This window comes from Oncorhynchus kisutch, linkage group LG22, assembly GCF_002021735.2.
Source record: "Oncorhynchus kisutch isolate 150728-3 linkage group LG22, Okis_V2, whole genome shotgun sequence".
NCBI classification, from domain to species: Eukaryota; Metazoa; Chordata; class Actinopteri; order Salmoniformes; family Salmonidae; genus Oncorhynchus; species Oncorhynchus kisutch.
The window spans coordinates 37,658,935-37,684,805 of NC_034195.2; the positions used below are offsets into that span (position 1 = coordinate 37,658,935).

At 44.3% G+C, this 25,871-nt stretch overlaps 1 protein-coding gene across 15 annotated transcripts in view; it reads left to right on the forward strand.

Annotated features, from left to right (window-relative positions):
- ppfibp1b (PPFIA binding protein 1b) overlaps positions 1 to 25,871 on the forward strand; it is a 56,510-nt gene that overhangs the window by 12,638 nt on the left and 18,001 nt on the right. For 6 of the 15 annotated variants that reach the window (XM_031801642.1, XM_031801643.1, XM_020455850.2 and 3 more), the window contains exons 2-10: positions 14,530 to 14,614; positions 15,785 to 15,996; positions 18,727 to 18,816; positions 22,403 to 22,516; positions 22,661 to 22,780; positions 23,649 to 23,741; positions 24,026 to 24,118; positions 25,331 to 25,448; positions 25,812 to 25,856. In XM_031801642.1, the coding sequence (XP_031657502.1) occupies positions 14,551 to 14,614; positions 15,785 to 15,996; positions 18,727 to 18,816; positions 22,403 to 22,516; positions 22,661 to 22,780; positions 23,649 to 23,741; positions 24,026 to 24,118; positions 25,331 to 25,448; positions 25,812 to 25,856 (949 nt within the window). In that variant the 5' untranslated portion in view covers positions 14,530 to 14,550. The remainder of the gene's footprint in view (positions 1 to 14,529; positions 14,615 to 15,784; positions 15,997 to 18,726; positions 18,817 to 22,402; positions 22,517 to 22,660; positions 22,781 to 23,648; positions 23,742 to 24,025; positions 24,119 to 25,330; positions 25,449 to 25,811; positions 25,857 to 25,871) is intronic. The other 9 variants (XM_020455856.2, XM_031801648.1, XM_031801651.1 and 6 more) reach the window with 3 other exon arrangements.

Consider the following 25,871-nt stretch of genomic DNA (forward strand, 5'->3'; position numbering starts at 1 on the left):
GCCACCCTCATATGCTGAGCACTTGTTAGCTGAGTTTCCTTCACTATGTGGTCCAACTCATCCCAAACCATCTCAATTGGGTTGAGGTCGGGTGATTGTGGAGGCCAGGTCATCTGATGCAGCACTCAGTCACTCTCCTTCTTGGTCAAATATCCCTTACACAGCCTGGAGGTGTGTTTTGGGTCATTGTCCTGTTGAAAAACAAATGATCGTCCCAGTAAGTGCAAACCAGATGGGATGGCGTGGCGTGTCACTGCAGAATGCTGTGGTAGCTATGGTGGTTAAGTGTGCCCTGAATTCTAAATAAATCACTGACAGTGTCACCAGCAAAGCACCCCTACACCATCGCACCTCCTCCGCCATGCTTCACAGTGGGAACCACACATGCGGAGATCATCCGTCCATTGCTTGTGTTTCTTGCCCCAAGCAAGTCTCTTCTTCTTATTGATGTCCTTTCAGTAGTGTTTCCTTTGCAGCAATTTGACCATGAAGGCCTGATTCACGTAGTCTCCTCTGAACAGTTGAGGTGTATGTTACTTGAACTCTGTGAAACATTTATTTGGGCTGCAATTTCTGAGGCTGGTCACTCTAATGAACTTATCCTCTGCAGCAGAGGTAACTCTGGGTCTTCCTATCCTGTGGCGGTCCTCATGAGAGCCAGTTTCATCATAGCGTTTGATGGTATTTGCAACTCCACTTGAAGAAACTTTCAAAGTTTTGGAAATGTTCCACATTCACTGACCTTCATGCCTTAAGGTAATGATGGACTGTTTCTCTTTTCTAATTTTAGCTGTTCTTGCCATAATATGGACTTGGTCTTAGCCCTATTTGGTACATCTTCTGTATACCCACCCCTACCTTGTCACAACACAACTGATTAGCTCAAACGCATTAAGAAGGAATTAAATTGCACAAATTAACTTTTAGCAAGGCACACCTGTTAATTGAAATGCTCTCCAGGTGACTACCTCATGAATGAGAGAATGCCAAGCGTGTGCAAAGCTGTCACCAAGGCAATGGATGGCTACTTTAAATAATTTCACATATAAAATATATTTTGATTCATTTAACACTTTTTTGGTTCCTACATGATTCCATGTGTTATTTCATCGTTTTTATGTCATTATTCTACAATGTAGAAAATAATGAGAAAACCACTATTGAATGAGTAGGTGTGTCCAAACGTTTGACTGGTACTGTCTACACTGAGTGTACAAAACACAAAGCTCCTTCCATGACATGCACAAGCTATGATCATTTATTGATTTCACTTGTCAAATAAAAATGTATTTGTCACATGCGCCACGTCACCCGTAAAACTGAAAGCGTGATCCACCACATTTAACCATGGAAAGAGGTCTGGCGATATGGCTGAATGTGTAAACATTGTAGTTGTTATTTGCTCCGCAAGGCAATCAAACAAGCGAAATGCCGATACAGGGACAAGGTGAAGTCGCAATTCAACGGCTCCGACACATGACGTATGTGGGGCGGCAGGGTAGCCTAGTGGTTAGAGCGTTGGACAGGTAACCGAAAGGTTGCAAGTTCAAATCCCCGAGCTGACTAGGTACAAATCTGTCGTTCTGCCCCTGAACAGGCAGTTAACCCACTGTTCCTAGGTCGTCATTGAAAATAAGAATTTGTTCTTAACTGACTTGCCTAGTAAAATAAAGGTAAAATAAAAATAAAAAATGTGGCAGGGTCTACAGGAAACCACTGAATACAAAAACAGCCACGTCACGGATATCGACATCACTCTTCCAGACACTAAACACCTTCTTTGCCCGCTTTGAGGATAATACAGTGCCACCGTTGTGGATCGCTAACAAAGACTGCAGCCTCCCCTCTCCTCAGTGGCTGAGTAAATCATTTAAACTTGTTAACCCTCGCAAGGCTGCCTGCCCAGACGGCATCCCTAGTCGCGTCCTTAGAGCATCTGCAGCCCAGCTGGCTGGTGTGTTTCCAGACCTATTTAATCGCTCCCTATCTCAGTCTGTTATCCCCACATGCTTCAAGATGGCTACCATTGTTCCTGTACCCAAGAAGGCAAAGATAACTGAACTAAATGATTGCCCCGTGTCATCATGAAGTGCTTTGAGAGGCTTGTCAAGGATCATACCACCGCCACCTTCCCGGCCACCCTAGACCCACTTCAGTTTGCACGGGGCGGTAATCATTTAGTAATCATTTAGTTCAGTTATCTTTGCCTTCTTGGGTACAGGAACAATGGGTACAGGAACAATGGTAGCCATCTTGAAGCATGTGGGGATAACAGACTGAGATACAGATTATTATTAAAGTCAGTGTGTTGGCAGCAGCCACTCAATGTTAGTGGTGGCTGATGGCCTTGAGATAGAAGCTGTTTTTCAGTCTCTCGGTCCCAGCTTTGATGCACCTGTACTGACCTCGCCTTCTGGATGATAGCGGGGTGAACAGGCAGTGGCTCGGGTGGTTGTTGTCCTTGATGATCTTTATGGCCTTCCTGTGACATCGGGTGGTGTAGGTGTCCTGGAGGGCAGGTAGTTTGCCCCCGGTGATGCGTTGTACAGACCTCACTACCCTCTGGAGAGCCTTACGGTTGTGGGCGGAGCAGTTGCCGTACCAGGCGGTGATACAGCCTGACAGGATGCTCTCGATTGTGCATCTAGAAGTTTGTGAGTGCTTTTGGTGACAAGCCGAATTTCTTCAGCCTCCTGAGGTTGAAGAGGCGCTGCTGCGCCTTCTTCACGATGCTGTCTGTGTGGGTGGACCAATTCAGTTTGTCTGTGATGTGTACGCCGAGGAACTTAACTTAATACCCTCTCCACTACTGTTCTATCGATGTGGATAGGGGGGTGTTCCCTCTGCTGTTTCCTGAAGTCCACAATCATCTCCTTAGTTTTGTTGACGTTGAGTGTGAGGTTATTTTCCTGACACCACACTCCGAGGGCCCTCACCTCCTCCCTGATGATTTGAGTTGGAGGCGTGCGTGGCCACGCAGTCGTGGGTGAACAGGGAGTACAGGAGAGGGCTCAGAACGCACCCTTGTGGGGCACCAGTGTTGAGGATCAGCGGGGTGGAAATGTTGTTGCCTACCCTCACCACCTGGGGGCGGCCCGTCAGGAAGTCCAGTACCCAGTTGCACAGGGCGGGGTCGAGACCCTGGGTCTCGAGCTTGATGACGAGCTTGGAGGGCACTATGGTGTTAAATGCCGAGCTGTAGTCGATGAACAGCATTCTCACATAGGTATTCCTCTTGTCCAGATGGGTTAGGGCAGTGTGCAGTGTGGTTGAGATTGCATCGTCTGTGGACCTATTTGGGCGGTAGGCAAATTGGAGTGGGTCTAGGGTGTCAGGTAGGGTGGAGGTGACATGGTCCTTGACCTAGTCTCTCAAAGCACTTCATGATGACGGAAGTGAGTGCTACGGGGCGGTAGTCGTTTAGCTCAGTTACTATAGCTTTCTTGGGAACAGGAACAATGGTGGCCCTCTTGAAGCATGTAGGAACAACAGACTGTGATAGGGATTGATTGAATATGTCCGTAAACACACCAGCCAGCTGGTCTGCGCATGCTCTGAGGGCGCGGCTGGGGATGCCGTCTGGGCCTGCAGCCTTGCGAGTGTTGACAAGTTTAAATGTTTCCCTCACGTCGGCTGCAGTGAAGGAGAGTCCGCATGTTTTCGTTGTGGGCCGTGTCAGTGGCACTGTATTGTCCTCAAAGCGGGCAAAAAAGTTATTTAGTCTGCCTGGGAGCAAGACATCCTGGTCCGTGACGGGGCTGGTTTTCTTTTTGTAATCCGTGATTGACTGTAGACCCTGCCACCTACCTCTTGTGTCTGAGCCATTGAATTGAGATTCTACTTTGTCTCTATACTGACGCTTAGCTTGTTTGATTGCCTTGCGGAGGGAATAGTTACACTGTTTGTATTCGGTCATGTTTCCGGTCAACTTGCCCTGATTAAAAGCAGTGGTTCGGGCTTTCAGTTTCACGCGAATGCTGCCATCAATCCACAATTTCTGGTTTGGGAATGTTTTAATCGTTGCTATGGGAACGACATCTTCAACGCACGTTCTAATGAACTCGCTCACCGAATCAGCGTATTCGTCAGTGTTGTTGTCTGACGCAATACGAAACATATCCCAGTCCACGTGATGGAAGCAGTCTTGGAGTGTGGAATCAGATTGGTCGGACCAGCGTTGAACAGACCTCAGCGCGGGAGCTTCTTGTTTTAGTTTCTGTCTGTAGGCAGGGATCAACAAAATGGAGTCGTGGTCAGCTTTTCCGAAAGGAGGGCGGGGCAGGGCCTTATATGCGTCGCGGAAGTTAGAATAGCAGTGATCCAAGGTTTTTCCAGCCCTGGTTGCGCAATCGATATGCTGATAAAATTTAGGGAGTCTTGTTTTCAGATTAGCCTTGTTAAAATCCCCAGCTACAATGAATGCAGCCTCCGGATAAATGGATTCCAGTTTGCAAAGAGTCAAATAAAGTTCGTTCAGAGCCATCGATGTGTCTGCTTGGGGGGGAATATATATATACGGCTGTGATTATAATCGAAGAGAATTCCCTTGGTAGATAATGCGGTCGACATTTGATTGTGAGGAATTCTAAATCAGGTGAACAGAAGGACTTGAGTACCTGTATGTTGTTATGATCACACCACGTCACGTTAACCATGAAGCATACGCCCCCGCCCCTCTTCTTACCAGAAAGATGTTTGTTTCTGTCTGCACGATGCGTGGAGAAACCAGCTGGCTGCACCGACTCCGATAGCATCTCTCCAGTGAGCCATGTTTCCGTGAAGCAAAGAATGTTAGTCTCTGATGTCCCTCTGGAATGCTACCCTTGCTCGGATTTCATCAACCTTGTTGTCAAGAGACTGGACATTGGCGAGAAGAATGCTAGGGAGTGGTGCACGATGTGCCCGTCTCCGGAGTCTGACCAGTAGACCGCTCCGTTTCCCCCTTTTACGAAGTCGTTTTTTTTGGGTCGCCGGCTGGGATCCATTCCGTTGTCCTGGGTGAAAGGCAGAACACAGGATCCGCTTCGAAAGTTATATTCTTGGTCGTACTGATGGTGAGTTGACGCTGCTCTTATGTTCAGTAGTTCTTCTCGACTGTATGTAATGAAACCTAAGATGACCTGGGGTACCAATGTAAGAAATAACACGTAAAAAAAAACAACGCAAAGCCTTGTGCACATTCGGTAATACCGTATGCCCCGGTATGGTACAGCAATTGTATTATGACGGTATGAAAATCTGGATATTGCCCAAACCTACTTGGGATTATCCTTGTGAATCAACAGACGCTGTGACCCAATGTGTTTTCAGATGTCCTGGGTTCAAATACTATTTGACATCTTTCAAATATGTTTAGTGTTTGCTTTAGCCTGCCAGATGGGTGGGGTTTGCATTTGTGTGACTTCCATTGTACCAGGCAAGCTCTATCCATCCCAGCTGAAGTTTTTGTAATGATTTAAATAGTATTTGAACCCAGATCTGGCTTTCAATGTGTTGTAAATGCTGGCTGCAAACAGTTGTTTATGAGCGATCAGTGGAACATACCTGCAGACTAAGCACCCTACCACTATTCAAGGCCAGCCATGCTCAGCTGGAATAAGCTCTGTGTTTACATACAATGAGACAATGGAGGCATTCCAAGACCAGGGCTGAGTGCTGTGGTTTAATTAAGCATGCTTTGTTAGTTGTCGAGCCGTTGCGTATACAGCACTAACATGTTGAATGCATGGAGGCCTTGAAGGGTGATGCAATGTCCAAACAGCTCAGCTAAAAGTGTTCAGACATGATTTCTAAACCTGTGAACTTACAGTGGATGACAAGTGAGCAGAACTTAAGAGCAGTGAGCACATCTGTTGTGGAGATGCCTGTCTGTTTGAAGTGTGTTGAGGGCAGGTGTCAGCCAGGCATGCCACTATTTGTCTCCAGAGATATGCTGAATATAGGGTTTTGGTGGGAGGGTTGTTGGCGTTGTGCCTTTTTAGTATTTTATTTTTTATTTTATTTCACCTTTATTTAACCAGGTAGACTAGTTGAGAACAAGTTCTCATTTACAACTGCGACCTGGCCAAGATAAAGCATAGCAGTGTGTACAGACAACAACACATAGTTACACTTGGAGTAAACTAAACAAGTCAATAACACAGTAGAAAGAGTCTATATACATTGTGTGCAAAAGTCATGAGGAGGTAGGTGAATAATTACAATTTAGCAGATTAACACTGGAGTGATAAATGATCAGATGGTCATGTGCAGGTAGAGATACTGGTGTGCAAAAGAGCAGAAAAGTAAATAAATAAAAACAGTATGGGGATGAGGTAGGTAAATTGGGTGGGCTATATACCGATGGACTATGTACAGCTGCTCAGATAGCAGATGTTTAAAGTTGGTGAGGGAGATAAGTCTCCAACTAAAGGTATTTATGCAATTCGTTCCAGTCACAGGCAGCAGAGAACTGGAAGGAAAGGTGGCCAAATGAGGTGTTGGCTTTAGGAATGATCAGTGAGATACACCTGCTGGAGCGCGTGCTACGGGTGGGTGTTGCCATCGTGACCAGTGAACTGAGATGAGGTGGAGCTTTACCTAGCATGGACTTGTAGATGACCTGGAGCCAGTGGGTCTGGCAAATATGTAGCGAGGGCCAGCCGACTAGAGCATACAGGTCGCAGTGGTGGGTGGTATTTAAAATAAAATAAAATTATTTAACCTTTATTTAACCAGGTAGGCTAGTTGAGAACAAGTTCTCATTTGCAACTGCGACCTGGCCAAGATAAAGCATAGCAGTGTGAGCAGACAACAAAGAGTTACACATGGAGTAAACAATTAACAAGTCAATAACACAGTAGAAAACAAAGGGGGTGCTTTAGTAACAAAATGGATGGCACTGTGATAAACTGCATCCAGTTTGCTGAGTAGAGTATTGGAAGCTATGTTGTAGATGACATCGATGAGGATCGTCAGTTTAGTAAGTTTGGCGGCGTGAGTGAAGGAGGCTTTGTTGCGGAATAGAAAGCAGACTCTAGATTTGATTTTAGATTGGAGATGTTTGATATGAGTCTGGAAGGAGAGTTTACAGTCTAGCCATACACCTAGGTACTTAGATGTCCACATATTCTAGGTCGGAACCATCCAGGGTGGTGATGCTAGTCGGGCTTGCGGGTGCAGGCAGCGAACGGTTGAAAAGCATGCATTTAGATCATAGCCTTGCTGTAAATCGTCCTCACTCTGTTTTTCCAATGGATTCTCCAGTGCAGTGTTGAGAACCCAGCTATCACCAAGGGTGTTTTAAACTTGGTCCCTTTCAGTCAATTTTTGTGGACTCAGTGCGGTTCGCTTAATATTTTGTGCAGTGTGAACACTCCAAAGGAGTCACACTAGACTACTGCAACACTGTTTCCCCTGCCATAAACCCTCACATTGGTGCCACAATAGAGAGGTGATGTGTAGGTTCACAAAAAACTACTGTTTTTGGATATTGATTAGCGATTGTCAAGGATGCACAAAAATGTTAATGTACTGCTGAAGTCGGAAGTTTATTTACACTTAGGTTGGAGTCATTAACTTGTTTTTCAACCACTCCACAAATGCCTTGTTAATTAACAAACTATAGTTTTGGCAAGTCGGTTAGGACTTTGTGCATGACACAAGTAATTTTTCCAGCAATTTCTTACAGACAGATTATATCACTAATAATTCACTATCACAATTCCAGTGGGTCAGAAGTTGACATACGCTAAGTTGACTGCCTTTAAACAGCTTGAAAAATTCCAGAAAATTATGTCATGGCTTTAGAAGCTTCTGATAGGCTAATTGACATCAGTTGTGTCAATTGGAGGTGTACTTGTGGATATATTTCAAGGCCTACCTTCAAACTCAGTGCTTCTTTTCTTGACGACATGGGAAAATCGAAAGAAATCAGCCAAGACAGAAAATAAATTGTAGTCCTCTACAAGTAGGGTTCATCCTTAGGAACAATTTCCAGACGCCTGAAGGTATCGCGTTCATCTGTAATAGTATGCAAGTATAAACACCATGGGACCACGCAGCCGTCATACCGCTCAGGTAGGAGATGCGTTCTGTCTCCTAGAGATGAACGTACTTTGCGAAAAGTGCAAATCAATCCCAGAACAGCAGCAAAGGACCTTGTGAAGATGCTGGAGGAAACGGGTACAAAAGTATCTATATCCACAGGAAAACGAGTCCTATATTGACATAACCTGAAAGGCCACTCAGCAAGGAAGAAGCCACTGCTCCAAAACCACCATAAAAAGCCAGGCTACGTTTTGCAACTGCATATGGGGTCAAAGATCGTACTTTTTGGAGAAATGTCCTCTGGTCTGATGAAACAAAAATAAAAGGGTGAGGGGTGGGGGAGGCTTGCAAGCCGAAGGACACCATCCCAGCCGTGAAGCACGTGGGTGGCAGCAGCATATTGTGGGGGTGCTTTGCTGCAGGAGGGATTGGTGCACTTCACAAAATAGATGGCATCATGAGGACGGAAAATGATGTGGATATATTGAAGCAACATCTCAAGATATCAGTCAGGAAGTTAAAGCTTGGTTGCGAATGGGTCTTCCAAATGGACAATGATCCCAAGCATACTTCCAAAGTTGTGGCAAAATGGCTCAAGGACCACAAAGTCAAGGTATTGGAGTGGCCATCACAAAGCCCTGACCTCAATGCTATAGAAATTGTGTGCGCAGAACTGAAAAAGCATGTGTGAGCAAGGAGGCCTACGAACCTGACTCAGTTACACCAGCTCTGTCAGGAGGAATAGGCCAAATTCACCCAACTTACTGTGGGAAGCTTGTGGAAGGCCCAAGTTAAACAATTTAAAGGCAACGCTAACAAATACTAATTGAGTGTATGTACACTTCTGACCCACTGGTAGTGTGATGAAAGAAATAAAAGCTGAAATGAATCATTCTCTCTCCTATTATTCCGACATTTCACATTCTTAAAATTAAGTGGTGATCCTAACTGATCTAAAACAGGGTATTTTTTTTACCTGGATTAAATGTCAGGAATTGTGAAAAACTGAGTTCAAATGTATTTGGCTTAGGTGTATATAAACTTCCGACTTCAACTGTATGTGTGGAGTTCAGATTATTTGTTTACTATATGTAATTCATAGGCTAAGAGTGCATCATTAACTGTTAATTCGATTGTGAGATTTAAATAGTGTGAGAAAGCAACAGGGTTGGAAAAATCAATTAAAGGGGCAGTAGGTCTTCCATATAAAACAACTTGTTGCATTCCACTTGTACTAATTTGCATGATATTGATCAAACAAACCAGGCTTAATTTTTTTTAAAGGTAGTCCTACTGTACTTTTATTTTCATATGAGCGGGTTAATCATTCATTTTTGGTAGGCTAACTTTACTTGAAGAAATGCTCTTAGCCACTCTGCTTTTGTCTTGAAGCTAAAATGTAATGAGTGTAGCCAACAGACGAGAAAATAAAGCCTTTAATTGTCTGCACATCTTGCATTATTCATGATTGTAATATAGTTTGGTTGCAGTATTCAATATTATAAACTGGGTTGTTCAGTCCCTGAATGCTGAATGGCTGACAGCCGTTGTTGAACAGGCAGTTAACCCACTGTTCCTAGGCCGTCATTGAAAATAAAAATTGGTTCTTAACTGACTTGCCTAGTTAAATAAAGGTAAAATAAATAAAATAAATATCAGACTGTGTACCATGGGAATGACAAAATATGTATTTCTACTGCTCTAATTACGTTGTTAACCCGTTTTTATAATAGCAATAAGGCTCCTCGTGGTTTGTGGTATATGGCCAATATACCAATGCTAAGGGCTGTATCCAGGCACTCTGCGTTGCGTCGTACATAAGAACAGCCCTTAGCCGTGGTATATTGGCCATATACCACACCCCTCCGTGCCTTATTGCTTAATTATAAACTGGGTGGTTCGAGCCCTGAATGCTGATTGGCTGAATGCCGTGGTATATCAGACCGTATACCATGGGTATGACACAACATTTTATTTTTACTATTCTAGTTACGTTGGTAACCAGTTTGTAATAGCAATAAGGCACTTTGGGTTTTTGGTACTGTATGTGGCCAATATACCACAGCTAAGAGCTGTGTCCAGGCACTCCGCATTGCATGTGCTTAAGAACAGCCCTTCGATGTGCCTTATTTCTTTAAGTGTAATATGTTTAAGAGGAAAGGTTTGTCATTGTTGAATAGTTTGTGTTTACTGGTTACTTTGATATTTATGGTAAATTTGAGCTGCGGACCAAGAATGTCGCATTGCCAGACAACGTAAGGTAAGGATGGAATGTGAACTGAAAAGTAGATCTCTTTCACCACCCCGCTCCTCACTCTCCTTCATATCTCCTAGTGGGAATGGGGCCTAATGGCATATTTCCCTTGGTCTTTTTTTGTATTGTGCTGAGTCAAGTGCAGTCTACTGTGGCTGTCTAACAAGTGAAAAGATTAAATAAAATACTTTTTTTGAGCTGATTTTTGCCGTGAGACACGTCTGTTTCAATCTCCAATCTCTCTGTAACCTTCAATCTCTCTCTGTAACCTTCAATCTCTCTCTGTAATCTTTGAACGTTTTGCAGCTTTCATCAGTGAAGATGCAACTTTTAGAAAGAAAAGCGAATGCCTTTTGTCGTGCTTTATGACAGTTTTGTGTCACTGATGTTCATTGTCTTGGTGACATGATTAGGCTAGTTCTATTTTTGGTCATGAGTTTGGGAATATTTTTACCTTTTGAAATGACTTCAACCAATGGCCTGATACAAATCCAAGCTATTTAGAAAAACAACTGCTTCTGAAAGTTACTAAATAAAGATTTGCCAGGAACTCTGGAATTACATTTCTGGGAGAGAGAAAAGATTAAAGGGTGTTAGAATGGCAACTCTTGAAAGTGTTTAACAGAAATCCTGTTAATGACTTTAAAATGGCTGATTAGCCCCAAAGTATGTATGGAGACCTTTTGGGGGATAGCGTTAGCAGAGCACACATTTTTGTGCTCTTTTTAAAATAGCAGCTAAATACTAATTTACTTAACACAGCTCGCTAAGTTAGTGTGAAGTTAATTTCAGGCCTTCTCTCAAAAACCTAGGCAGAGATTTTTGGTTGTTAGCTACTGTAGCCTAAATCATCTCAACAAAATCTCCAATTTACACACCACAATTTGCGGAAGATATGAATGACTCATAAATCATCTGTTAATGATAAAACAACGTTGTATGATGGTGTTTTCAACAGCATTTTCAACACTGTAAGCAGGGAAAATCCTGATGCATTCATTGCATGTATTTTCCATAAGGAAGATGTTGACCACAGGAATGCTGAAATGACAGTGGTAGGTGGCTGGGTGGTTTCCATAAAAAGTAGAACAGTGTTACACCCTAACACATTGGGGTCCTCCCCCCAGGAAGTGAGTCAGCAGCCAGTGAAGGAAAGCTCTCAGGAGTGGAGTTTACCTTGGCCCATACCATGGAGAACACTGCACTGTGTAAGTGGGTCAGTGGGAAGGGGAAAGGGAGATACCTAGTCAGTTTTACAACTGAATGCATTCAACTGAAATGTGTCTTCCGCATTTATCCCCACCCTTCTGAATCAGAACGGTGTGGGTGGGTGGGCTGTCTCAATCGACCGTGATTGTCTGAGAAGCAGGCAGAACCTTATGGACTCAAATTGTAAAGCAGTGTCGTACTCATGCAAGACCATTGTAGCTCAAAACATAAATTCTCGGAGAATGTAGTTTTGGCATAGAAAAGGCGTGTGTGTGTGTGTGTGTGTGTGTGTGCATCCTTTTGATCAGGACGCTAGACTGAGAGAATGGCCTTGCTGTGCTTTTTGGGGCTTTCTCCAAACTAGGGCCCAGAAGATGTTTCCTCGCTGGTCTCTAAAACAAAGTGTCCAGTGTCCATAGCGGTGGCTCACTCACTGTGCCAATAAATGGGGTAAATGGCTTAATTATTATTCTAAATGTGTGTCCAATGACCCACGCCTGACAGGGTAACCTAGGGAACACAGGAAGGGCTTAAGATTGGCCAACATTTCACCTCAAGCACAAGGAGATAATATTTCTCCTTTGGATGTTCATTTGAACCCCACCGGCTGCCATGTATTAAAAACACGTTCAGGTTCAAATGTTTGCATGTTTAAAAAGAAACAGTGCCAGAGTAGGGAGTAAAGTTGTTCATTTTGATGTTGCCTCACGACACTTTCATGTTTTGCTAAATCCTCCTTATCTTACGGTCTTTCATGGCTCCAGCCAAAACTGTGTGCATGTTTATATATATTTTTTGATGCGTTATGATTCTTAAACTTACGCACCTGTCACACTCTAGTACTAATGGTTATTATGTGCAGTCAAATTGAATCCAGAGTACTTCTTACACTTTTCTTTCTGGCCAAACTGATTTAACAACCAAATGTATAATAAAATATATATATATATAACACATCCTAGCTCTGAATGGATGAAATATTCTTATGAAATACTTTTTTCTTTACATAGTTGAATGTGCTGACAACAAAATCACACACAAATTATCAATGGAAATCAAATTTATCAACCCATGGAGGTCTGGATTTGGAGTCACACTCAAAATTAAAGTGGAAAACCACAATCCAACTTTGATGTAATGTCCTTAAAACAAGTCAAAATGAGGCTCAGTAGTGTGTGTGGCCTCCACGTGCCTGTATGACCTCCCTACAATGCCTGGGCATGCTCCTGATGAGGTGGCGGATGGTCTCCTGAGGGATCTCCTCCTAGACCTGGACTAAAGCATCCGCCAACTCCTGGACAGTCTGTGGTGCAACGTGGCGTTGGTGGATGGAGCGAGACATGATGTCCCAGATGTGCTCAATTGGATTCAGGTCTGGGGAATGGGCGGGCCAGTCCATAGCATCAATGCCTTCCTCTTGCAGGAACTGCTGACACACTCCAGCTACATGAGGTCTAGCATTGGGAGGAACCCAGGGCCAACCGCACCAGCATATGGTCTCACAAGGGGTCTGAGGATCTCATCTCGGTACCTAATGGCAGTCAGGCTACCTCTGGCGAGCCCATGGAGGCCCCCCCAAAAAATGCCACCCCACACCATGACTGACCCACCGCCAAACCGGTCATGCTGGAGGATGTTGTAGGCAGCAGAATGTTCTCCACGGCGTCTCCAGACTCTGTCACGTCTATTATGTGCTTAGTGTGAACCTGCTTTCAGCTGTGAAGAGCACAGGGCGCCAGTGGAGAATTTGCCAATCTTGGTGTTCTCTGGCAAATGCCAAACGTTCTGCACGGTGTTGGGCTGTAAGCACAACCCCCACCTGTGGACGTCGGGCCCTCATACCACCCTCACGGAGTCTGTTTCTGACCGTTTGAGCAGACACATGCACATTTGTGGCCTGCTGGAGGTCATTTTGCAGGGCTCTGGCAGTGCACCTGCTCCTCCTTGCACAAAGGCGGAGGTAGCGGTCCTGCTGCTGGGTTGTTGCCCTACGGCCTCCTCCACATCTCCTGATGTACTGGCCTGTCTCCTGGTAGCGCCTCCATGCTCTGGACACTACGCTGACAGACACAGCAAACCTTCTTGCCACAGCTCGCATTGATGTGCCATCCTGGATGAGCTGCACTACCTGAGCCACTTGTGTGGGTTGTAGACTCCGTCTCATGCTACCACTAGAGTGAAAGCACCGCCAGCATTCAAAAGTGACCAAAACATCAGCCAGGAAGCATAGGAACTGAGAAGTGGTCTGTGGTCACCACCTGCAGAACCACTCCTTTATTGGGGGTGTCTTGCTAATTGCCTATAATTTCCACCTGCTGTCTATTCCATTTGCACAACAGCATGTTAAATGTATTGTCAATCAGTGTTGCTTCCTAAAGTGGGCAGTTTGATTTCACAGAAGTGTGATTGACTTGGAGTTACATTGTGTTGCTTAAGTGTTCCCTTTATTTTTTTGAGCTGATGATAAAGTGTTGCATATTTCTTAGCAGAAATGTCCTCCCCTCACTTCCTACCTTTTCAGACTCCATAGAGTTAGTTTTTAAAATGTGTATGTATTTTTATTTATTTTTTACTTCAAAATCTCATAAAAGCTCTTGCTCTAGTGATGTGGAGATTACATCTAAGTAACTTCAAGCCTATACCTATGGCCAGCAGTTTTTCCCGACCACGGCTCAGTGGGAAAGAGCATGGCACTAGCAATGCCACGGTCATGGGTTCTATCCCACAGGGATCACATACAAAGAATGTATGCACTCACCTCAAAGTAAGTCAGTCAGTGGAGGCTGCTGAGGGAAGGAAATGGCTCAAATGGAATGGCATCAAACACCTGGAAACATATGTTTGTATTTGATTCCATTCCACTGATTCCGCTCCAGTCATTACCATGAGCCCTTCCTCCCCAATTAAGGTGCCACCAACCTCCTGTGAAGTCAATAATAAGTGGCATGTATTGCCTAACCCTCTAGTGGGTCAGGAAAAACTCCTAGCCCTTAATTACATATAGCTCAATGGTTCATTGTCCCGTTTCTTTCTCCCAGGGTGCCCACTGAGTGTTGAAGATGATGTCTGATGCCAGTGACATGTTGGCAGCAGCCTTGGAGCAGATGGATGGGATAATAGCAGGTAAGAATCTCTGTCACTGCTGCGTTGGCATGCTGAAGAACAACGACTGATCTCTCAGCATCACATTCACTGGCGCAACACTATCGGAGTTGGATAGTTAGACCTGGGACTGTGTTAACAAAGAGTCTGAGTAGGAGTGCTGATTCGGGATCAGTTTTGCCTTTTGGATAATAATGATTAAGATTATACGGACGGGGGCGGAGAGCTGATCCTAGAGCAGCACTCTTCCTCTGAGACACTTGATGCATACAGAAATTAATTTCCAGTACAATATGCCTTTCTCAATACTCACTGAAGGATTAATGGTCATACCTGGCCCAACCAGTGTAGCTCTGCAACACACATTTCAAGAGGCAGAAGAACATTTTTAGACTGGCTAATTAACTGTGAATACCAGATCATTATGATGATCACACTCTCAGGCTAGTTTGAGCATGTACTATCCCCTCATGTCGCTATCGCTATCGCTAAAAAAAATCTTCAAGAAGTGGACATTTCCCATTGTGGTTTGATAGAGGAATTCAACATGTGGCAGTTAAATGTAGTACTGTAGCTGATGGGGATAAATGTGAAGCCCATCTCAGTACTTCGGTATGGCTGTATTAGTATAGTAATGTTAATGCACAGAGTCAGCACAGACGAGCTTTAAGGCTAATCTTATTTTATGCATTGGGTTAATTATAGGCCTGACATTTCAGTTAACTGTCCGATGACATGATGTCTACGTTTCCCAAGTAACTCTAGCCTTTCTGTCCTCATTCAAGCTCTTTCTCTCTCTCTTGTTCTCTCTTTCTGTCTCTCTTTTGCTATCCCACTCTTTCTCTGCCTGTAGCTGGGTTTCCCTGTAGAGTCTTGTGTGTAAATTAGCTAGATTTCCTCACTTGTCGGGTCGGCTAGTTCCTGTAATGAGGAGCAGTGACGTAATGGTATAACCGAGAGTTATTTTCACTCTACTCTAGAAATGCAGGGCTGTTGTGAACCTGTTGTACATTGCACAGAATGTCCTCTTTCTTGGGCTAAAATACAACATAGTCATTTGATGAAGTTGTACCATTTAATATACCTTATAAATGACTGAACTTCTTTCATGGGGAGGCTAACGGCAAATAGAGAATCGTTCTCCATCTTTAAAGTATGGAAACTGTTTAATTGAGTGCCCCCCCCCCCCAGGCTCCAAGGCTATGGACTACTCTAACGGGCTGTTTGACTGCCAGTCGCCCACCTCTCCCTTCATGGGCAGCCTGCGGGCGCTGAACCTGCTGGAGGACCTCCGGGGCGTGCTGGAGCTAATGGACACAGAGGAGAGGGAGGGCCTGCGCTGCCAGATCCCTGACGCCACCGCAGACAGCCTGGTGGACTGGCTGCAGCAGGGACACCTGATGGTGAGACCAGTCAAAAGTAGTGCACTATATAAGGAATAGGGTGCTGTTTCAGATGCATCCACCCATGATGTTGATGATAAATCTCTGATTGAATGTGCTGTATCACAGTGTAGGGACTGCAAAGTCTTCCTGGTTTCGCTGGTGCTAAAACGTACTTTATCTAGAACCTTCTCAAAGCCATGTGTATGAAATCCTTTGTCACATCTAGTGACTTGGGAGAGACACACAAATCTGTGATGAGAGGACTAAGAGATGTCAGACGTACTGTAAACCGACATGGGAAACGACTGTTGCATTAATTTAAAGTTCATGTTCAGCGCCGATGACATCCCTCATCACATTAGTCTCCACGGCGGTGTCGTGTTACGGCTGGTGTTTGCCCAGACATGTCACGGAATGTGTAAATATAGGCCTGCTGTGGTGATTAACGGTGTGATAAGGTTAGATCCACAAAGGGGACATTTGTTGTTGTGGTGATTTACGGTGTGATAAGGTTAGATCCACAAAGGGGACATCTGTTGTTGTTGTGTCCCTCGTGTTATTCCCTCGTGTTATTCCCTCCTGTGTCACTACAAAAACAACATGTCTGAGACTCGTCTGGTGGGGAATCTGGGATGGTACGTTGAAGAGCTCTACTGCGGTGTCTGTGTGACGCCCTGACCTGAGATCTGTTTTCTTTATATTTTGGTTAGGTCAGGGTGTGACTAGGGTGGGTACACTAGTTTTGTATTGTCTAGGGTTTTTGTATTGTCTAGGGTTTTTGTAATTCTATGTTGGCCTGATATGGTTCCCAATCAAAAACAGCTGTTTATTGTTGTCTCTGATTAGGGATCATATTTAGGTAGCCATTTCCCTTTGGTGTTTGTGGGATATTGTTCTATGTTTAGTTGCCTGTCTGCACAATTCGTAAAGCTTCACGTTTCGTTTGTGCTTGTTTATTTTGCTTTGCTCAGTTTCGGTTTTATTAAAAACATGTGGAACTCTACTCATGCTGCGCCTTGGTCTCATTTTTATAACGAACGTGACCGTATGAGGGTTAAAGGAGAAGTATGGTATAAGGGGGTACATTATCACAGACATTTCCTGGTCAGTTTTAGCACCAGAGTAGTAATATATAAACCCTCTAAATATGGATGAGGGGAAATGTTGGTTGGGGTTGAAGCTCCATTGGGCAGCTAGAGGATCTTGCTGTAGATCAACCAGCCAGCACACCCATATCAAAGGCAGCTGGTTAAAACGTTGATTATTTGTGCCGACTAATAGTATATGAATGATTAAGCCTATATATTTTGCTCTCTGTGTGTGCTCTTCGTTCCATTCTGTTTTGTAGCTGTTTTACAGCAGGAATGTTTCTGGAACACTGAGTTCAAACTAACTATGTGAAGCCCATCTGGCCATTGATCATCTTGTTCGCAGTTCTTCAGCCTGTCCTCGCTTTGAATGTTACAAGAACACCTCTAATTTGAGTCTCCAATGTCCACGAACAGGTCCTAGGAGTTTACAAAGCAAACATCTCCCTGAACTCTTAGAGTATGCTGTAGTCAGTAAGATAAAAGCCAGCGTTTGTGACAGACCGCTGTGAGGAACAACCCACTGATGTGGTGGGAACCAACTGCTTGCTGCAGAGACTACTGGGATCTAGGATCTGGGCCACGGGAAATGCCAGAGGCTGTGTGTACACTAGTAACTCTCTGCTGAAACCCACTCTGTGTGTACACTAGTAACTCTCTGCTGAAACCCACTCTGTGTGTACACTAGTAACTCTTTGCTGAAACCCACTCTGTGTGTACACTAGTAACTCTCTGCTGAAACCCACTCTGTGTGTACACTAGTAACTCTCTGCTGAAACCCACTCTGTGTGTACACCAGTAACTCTCTGCTGAAACACACTCTGTGTGTACACCAGTAACTCTGCTGAAACCCACTCTGTGTGTACACCAGTAACTCTCTGCTGAAACCCACTCTGTGTGTACACCAGTAACTCTCTGCTGAAACCCACTCTGTGTGTACACTAGTAACTCTCTGCTGAAACTCACTCTGTGTGTACACCAGTAACTCTCTGCTGAAACCCACTCTGTGTGTACACCAGTAACTCTCTGCTGAAACCCACTCTGTGTGTACACCAGTAACTCTCTGCTGAAACCCACTCTGTGTGTACACCAGTAACTCTCTGCTGAAACCCACTCTGTGTGTACACCAGTAACTCTCTGCTGAAACCCACTCTGTGTGTACACCAGTAACTCTCTGCTGAAACCCACTCTGTGTGTACACCAGTAACTCTCTGCTGAAACCCACTCTGTGTGTACACCAGTAACTCTCTGCTGAAACCCACTCTGTGTGTACACCAGTAACTCTCTGCTGAAACCCACTCTGTGTGTACACCAGTAACTCTCTGCTGAAACCCACTCTGTGTGTACACCAGTAACTCTCTGCTGAAACCCACTCTGTGTGTACACTAGTCTCTTCGACCATTTAAGGTGTTGCAGGCAAAGGAAAGGGAAAATGCAACATCAATCACACAAAGCTGTCACTCGAAAGACTCTTGTGCGATTTGTTGTCTTATAATTGTCCGTGTTTAAGGCACTTCCAGCTACTCAGACCGTTAAACATAAATGTTCATCAAGTTATATCACAAAATACTATTGGAGGATGTATATTAACACTCACAGACCAATCCCAAGTGCCACTCTTTCACTGACTCTTCATGTTGTCTTCTGTGCCTGCCTGCAGTCCAATGGTCACCACATCTCCATGGGTGGGGACCTCTACCAGGAGAGACTGTCTCGGCTGGAGGGTGACAAGGAATCCCTGGTGCTTCAGGTAGTGTCCAGTACACAACAATGTCATAGCTAGTAGCCATCTTACCAAGGCAGCCTAAATGGCTCATTTTAAAGGGCTTTACAACCAAATAAAATTTTCAGCCAGTTACCTTTTTATTGTAATGAACTTAGCTTTGTCCCAGAACTGATTGCGCTCACAATAGCCAACTTACAAAAATGTTTGGCATATGACAATGACCATAACCTGCTACCAAAACCTGCGGGCTCTCCTTCACCGCAACCAATGTGAGTAAAACATTTAAACGTGTTAACCCTCGCAAGGCTGCCAGCCCAGACAGCATCCATAGCCGCGTCCTCAGAGCATGCGCAGACCAGCTGGCTGGTGTGTTTACGGACACATTCAATCGCTCCCTATCCCAGTCTGCTGTTCCTACATGCTTCAAGAGGGCCACCATTGTTCCTGTACCCAAGAAATCTAAGGTAACTTAGCTAAACGACTATTGCCCTGTAGCACTCACTCCCGTCATCATGAAGTGCTTTGAGAGACTAGTCAAGGACCATATCACCTCCACCCTACCTGACACCCTTGACCCACTTCAATTTCCTTACCGCCCGAATAGGTCCACATACAACGCAATCGCAATCACACTGCCCTAAGCCATCTGGACTAGAGGAATACCTACAGTGCCTTGCGAAAGTATTCGGCCCCCTTGAACTTTGCGACCTTTTGCCACATTTCAGGCTTCAAACATAAAGATATAAAACTGTATTTTTTTTGTGAAGAATCAACAACAAGTGGGACACAATCATGAAGTGGAACGACATTTATTGGATATTTCAAACTTTTTTAACAAATCAAAAACTGAAAAATTGGGGGTGCAAAATTATTCAGCCCCTTTACTTTCAGTGCAGCAAACTCTCTCCAGAAGTTCAGTGAGGATCTCTGAATGATCCAATGTTGACCTAAATGACTAATGATGATAAATACAATCCACCTGTGTGTAATCAAGTCTCCGTATAAATGCACCTGCACTGTGATAGTCTCAGAGGTCCGTTAAAAGCGCAGAGAGCATCATGAAGAACAAGGAACACACCAGGCAGGTCCGAGATACTGTTGTGAAGAAGTTTAAAGCCGGATTTGGATACAAAAAGATTTCCCAAGCTTTAAACATCCCAAGGAGCACTGTGCAAGCGATAATATTGAAATAGAAGGAGTATCAGACCACTGCAAATCTACCAAGACCTGGCCGTCCCTCTAAACTTTCAGCTCATACAAGGAGAAGACTGATCAGAGATGCAGCCAAGAGGCCCATGATCACTCTGGATGAACTGCAGAGATCTACAGCTGAGGTGGGAGACTCTGTCCATAGGACAACAATCAGTCTTATATTGCACAAATCTGGCCTTTATGGAAGAGTGGCAAGAAGAAAGCCATTTCTTAAAGATATCCATAAAAAGTGTCGTTTAAAGTTTGCCACAAGCCACCTGGGAGACACACCAAACATGTGGAAGAAGGTGCTCTGGTCAGATGAAACCAAAATTGAACTTTTTGGCAACAATGCAAAACGTTATGTTTGGCGTAAAAGCAACACAGCTTATCACCCTGAACACACTATCCCCACTGTCAAACATGGTGGTGGCAGCATCATGGTTTGGGCCTGCTTTTCTTCAGCAGGGACAGGGAAGATGGATGGAGCCAAATACAGGACCGTTCTGGAAGAAAACCTGATGGAGTCTGCAAAAGACCTGAGACTGGGACGGAGATTTGTCTTCCAACAAGACAATGATCCAAAACATAAAGCAAAATCTATAATGGAATGATTCAAAAATAAACATATCCAGGTGTTAGAATGGCCAAGTCAAAGTCCAGACCTGAATCCAATCGAGAATCTGTGGAAAGAACTGAAAACTGCTGTTCACAAATGCTCTCCATCCAACCTCACTGAGCTCGAGCTGTTTTGCAAGGAGGAATGGAAAAAAATGTCAGTCTCTCGATGTGCAAAACTGATAGACATACCCCAAGGGATTTACAGCTGTAATCGCATCAAAAGGTGGCGCTACAAAGTGTAAACTTAAGAGGGCTGAATAATTTTGCACGCCCAATTTTTCAGTTTTTGATTTGTTCAAAAATTTGAAATATCCAATAAATGTCGTTCCACTTCATGATTGTGTCCCACTTGTTGTTGATTCTTCACAAAAAATACAGTTTTATATCTTTGTTTGAAGCCTGAAATGTGGCAAAAGGTCGCAAAGTTCAAGGGGGCCGAATACTTTCGCAAGGCACTGTATGTAAGAATGCTGTTCATCGATTACAGCTCAGCATTTAAAACCATAGCACTCTCCAAACCCTTCATTAAGCTTGAGACCCTGGGTCTCGACCCCACCCTGTGCAACTGGGTCCTGGACTTTCTGACGGGATGCTCCCAGGTGGTGAGGGTAGGAAACATCTCCACCCCGCTGATCCTCAACACTGGGGCCCCACAAGGGTGTGTTCTGAGCCCTCTCCTGTACTCCCTGTACTCCTCCCACGACTGCGTGGCCATGCACGCCTCCAACTCAATCATCAAGTTTGCAGACGACACTACAGTGGTAGGCTTGATTACCAACAACGACGAGACGGCCTACAGGGTGGAGGTGAGGGCCCTCGGAGTGTGGTGTCAGAAAAATAACCTCACACTCAACGTCAACAAAACAATGGAGATGATTGTGTACTTCAGGAAACAGCAGAGGGAGCACCCCCCTATCCACATCGATGGGACAGTAGTGGAGAGGGTAGTAAGTTTTAAGTTCCTTTGGCGTACACATCACAGACAAACTGAATTGGTCCACCCACACAGACAGCATCGTGAAGAAGGCGCAACAGCGCCTCTTCAACCTCATGAGGCTGAAGAAATTTGGCTTGTCACCAAAAACACTCACAAACTGTTACAGATGCACAATCGAGAGCATCCTGTCGGGCTGTATCACAGCCTGGTACGGCAACTGCACCGCCTTCAACCATAAGGCTCTCTAGAGGCTAGTGAGGTCTGCACAACGCATCACCAGGGGCAAACTACCTGCCCTCTAGAGTGGCTGCTGCCAACATACTGACTCAAATCTCTAGCCACTTTAATAATTAGAAATTGGATTTAATAAATGTATCTCTAGTCACTTTAAACAAAGCCACTTTTATATAATGTTTACATACCCTACACTGCTCATCTCATATGTATATACTGTACTCTATACCATCTACTGCATCTGGCCTATGCCGTTCATCTGTCGCTCATCCATATATTTATATGTACATATTCTTATTCATTCCTTTATACTTGTGTGTATAAGGTAGTTGTTTTGAAAATGTTAGATTACTTTTTAGATATTACTGCATGGTTGGAACTAGAAGCACAAGCATTTCGCTACACTCACATTAACATCCGCTAACCATGTGTATGTGACAAATAAAATTTGATTTGAGGAATTGGATATACAGCACATACACATATCTGGGACCAGGCTTTAATGAACTTGGTGTAGTAACTCAACTCCATTACTATGCACCATAATAATGTTTGTTAATATTGTAATTACTGTCTTACTACACAGGTATAAGAGCAACTTAGTCTTACCCATGTGTTCCTGTGCAGGTGAGTGTGTTGACAGACCAGGTAGAGGCGCAGGGGGAGAAGATAAGGGACTTGGACATGTGTCTGGATGAACACCGGGAGAAACTGAACGCTACTGAGGAGATGCTGCAACAGGTCAGTTTGGAGGAGAACGGCCCCTGAACACGGGGCTCTGTTGAAGTTATATTATTGTCACCACTGCTGAACAGCAAAACCAAGCAAGGCAAACTCTGAGTGTGTGTGTTGTCTATATTTAGTCTGTGTTTTGTGGTTTCGCAGGAACTCCTGTGCAGAACGGCTCTAGAGACTCAGAAACAGGACCTGATGGCCGAGGTGTCCAACCTGAAGCTGAACTCATTTAAGAAGGACAGACTGCACTTTGACTTCAGCGACAATGAGGTATGGAATGGGAGGCCTCCACTTTAGGATTCATCCTTCTTGCAGTCTTTTTCCTCTCCCTCGCGCTCTTTCACACACACACACACACACACACACACACACACACACACACACACACACACACACACACCCTTTCTTGCTGCCCGAAAACTGTGTGGGGAGGGGAGGCTTATATCATCATGTGTTCAAAGCCGCAGTGTGTTGGGGCAAGTAAAGACACTGTTCACTGCCAAGAGAATGCCAGTTACCATGGCCAGGGGCACTGTGCCTTGTTTGAAGATATGCATGAGTTGCTCTCACTCAAATGTCTGGCATTAGGGTTTTGATAATGGGGAAATGTGAAGATTTGGCTTAACTCTGGTTGTATGGTTGCCAACAAAGACCTAAAAGGTTGTTCATATCTTGTTTACACGGCAGTTCGGAGCAAAGCAGAACAGCTCTGGGATTTCTACTGTGCCTGGAAACTAGTCCCTCATCACATGATATGGTCTCCGTAGGGATCAGTAGTTGGCCTTGGAGTATGTGGGAGAAAATTCTCTGTATAGGCTTCTTTTGATAAGAAAAAGCAAAGCTGTTCACGCGAATCGCTCCGATGTGATAAGTCTAATAAGCCGACAGCAAAGCTGCCTCCTTCAGGGTTCAAAATATTTATTTTGATAAAATGAAAACCATGGCCATGTTTTGACGTATCTTAAGTAGCGCATGAGGAACAAGCAATCTTACCATATGGTTTATCAAGCCATTGGGCTGACTGATCTAGGACTCCTTTTACTTTGGAGAAATTCTCTGATTGAACAAGCATGTTGTATGCAGCTTCCCTCCTTCCCCAGTACACTGTGGGTCATGCGGTCTTTCTCTCCCCTATCAGGACATGGTTCTGGAGATGAATGAACTGAGGTACAGAGTGACTGAGATGGAGAGTGAAAGAGTACAGTATGAGAAGAAACTGAAATCCACTAAGGTGAGTTATCATGTGGTTCCTGTGGAGTAGGCCTTATACACTGCAATATGTAAGATATGAATGATTCATTCTGCTAAAAGAAATCTACTTCCAGAAGGAAAACTTTTCCCTATAGCCCATTTCTTCTTTACACTTATATCCTCTCTTCTTTCTTTGTATATTTTTCAAATCTTGAGTATCCCTCTTCTCCTCCCTCTTCTCCTCCCCCTTTTGCTGTCTTTCTTTTATAACATCTCTCTTTTCTCTCTCTTTCCTTGGCTTACCTCTTTCTCTACCGCTACTAGTCATTAATGGCCAAGCTTTCTAGCCTGAAAATCAAAGTGGGCCAGATGCAGTATGAAAAACAGAGGAAGGAAAACAAACTGCAGGCCCTGAAGGTTGGCTTCTCCCAGGGTTTCTGCTTGTTGCCATCTGATATGGGGTTATGTGTGTTCAGTTTTTTTTCGTTTTTACATATTTCTAGCCAAGATTAAAGGTGTGTTAGCAGACAAAGACCAGCTCAACTGACTTATCATAAAAAACAATTGAATGATCCAAATGGTCAAATGTATGTGTTTTTCTGGTGCAGGTGCAAAAAGCTAAGCACTTATACATACAAATGTAAACATCCTTGTGGATGTGGCGACATCCACAAGACCCTAATTTAAGCATATAGCATATTTAATGTAAACCACAGGTATGTCTTCATTTTGGTCTTTTGTGACCTCTTTCGGAAGTCTGTTTTGCAGTTTCTTTCATTTTTCCCCTCCCTCCCTCTTTCTTATGGATGAAATGCATGTTCTCTGTTTTTGTTTTGAAATCATTCATGCTTGATGTTCTGTCCCATGACATTTTGACACTAGCCTGGTCCAAGATCTGTTTATGTTGTTTTGCCAACACCTGTAGTCAATGGATTTGGCAAGACCGCACAAACAGGCCTGCGACCAGGCTATTATGACGCTGCCATGTAAAATGGCTCCTCCAACACTTGATGAGACATCAACCACCCCAGACCCCCGCACTAACCCCCACATCCCCACCTCCTCCCTTAGTCACACCTGTTCTGTGTGTGTGTGTATCATTGTCTCTGCCTGTCAAGTCAGCATCTGAATGTTTGTGTTGTGGTTTGTTTGTTTGAAGGTGGGTGTTTGGTAAGGATGGAGGTGGGAAAGGGGGCGTTAAGTCAGTGGCCATGTTCCTGGCTGACTACATTGCAGAAGCCTGCCAGATCTCACAACACCTGGAGAAATGGTGAACATATCGGTTAACCACACCATAGTTATTGGGTGCGTTCCTCTGCCCAGGTGTTGCTGATGCATGCCAGAATTGACATGCCCTGGATAGGTATTTTATATCAGCTAACCACATATGTTATAGCAATCTGGTGACTGACGGCACAGTCGATGACATGGCACACAACCATTGGTTGATGCAATGCAAGGTCAAAGCAGGGGAACACGACCATTCTCTTGCTCAACTGCGCAGTCGATGACGTGGCACACAACCATTTGTTGATGCAATGCTGCAGTACGTCTGCAATGTAGTTGGCCTGGAATGCAACCAGTGTTTTTTGTGAGGATGTCGCTGACTAACTGTTCTGTGTTGAGCAGGAGGAGCTGGCAATGCTGAAGAGGCATCTGGAGGGAAGGGACGGAGAGCTGAGGAGGTTACACGACGAGACTGGGTTCAGAGGCATCACACCGGTTGGAATGGACAGTGGAGACAGAGGTGACATCATAGGCCGCAGTTGACTTTCTATCTGTGTCTTTACTCAATGGGCCGGTTTCCCGGACACAGATTAGGCCTAGTTCTACACTAAAAGGTCTGTCCAATGGAGATCTGTGACACATGTTCCATTAAGCAAAGATAACATTTTGGTTACACTTTACTGAAAGCAGACGGGTATAATGCGTTATAACGTGTTATAAGCATGTATGAGCATTTGTCTTATTATTATGCTTATAATATATTATGTCTCTGATATTGCAGTTTGTCATACTTTGTAACCAATCAACATGATTTAAAAGAATACAGTCTTGATGAAACTGAAGTCGTCAGAAACTGAAGCCAGTAATTCTGTGTCCTGTTTAGTCTCTCACCCAGATGAAACTCTTAAATTGAGGCTGAAAGAGAAACGTAAGGTTATGCGTT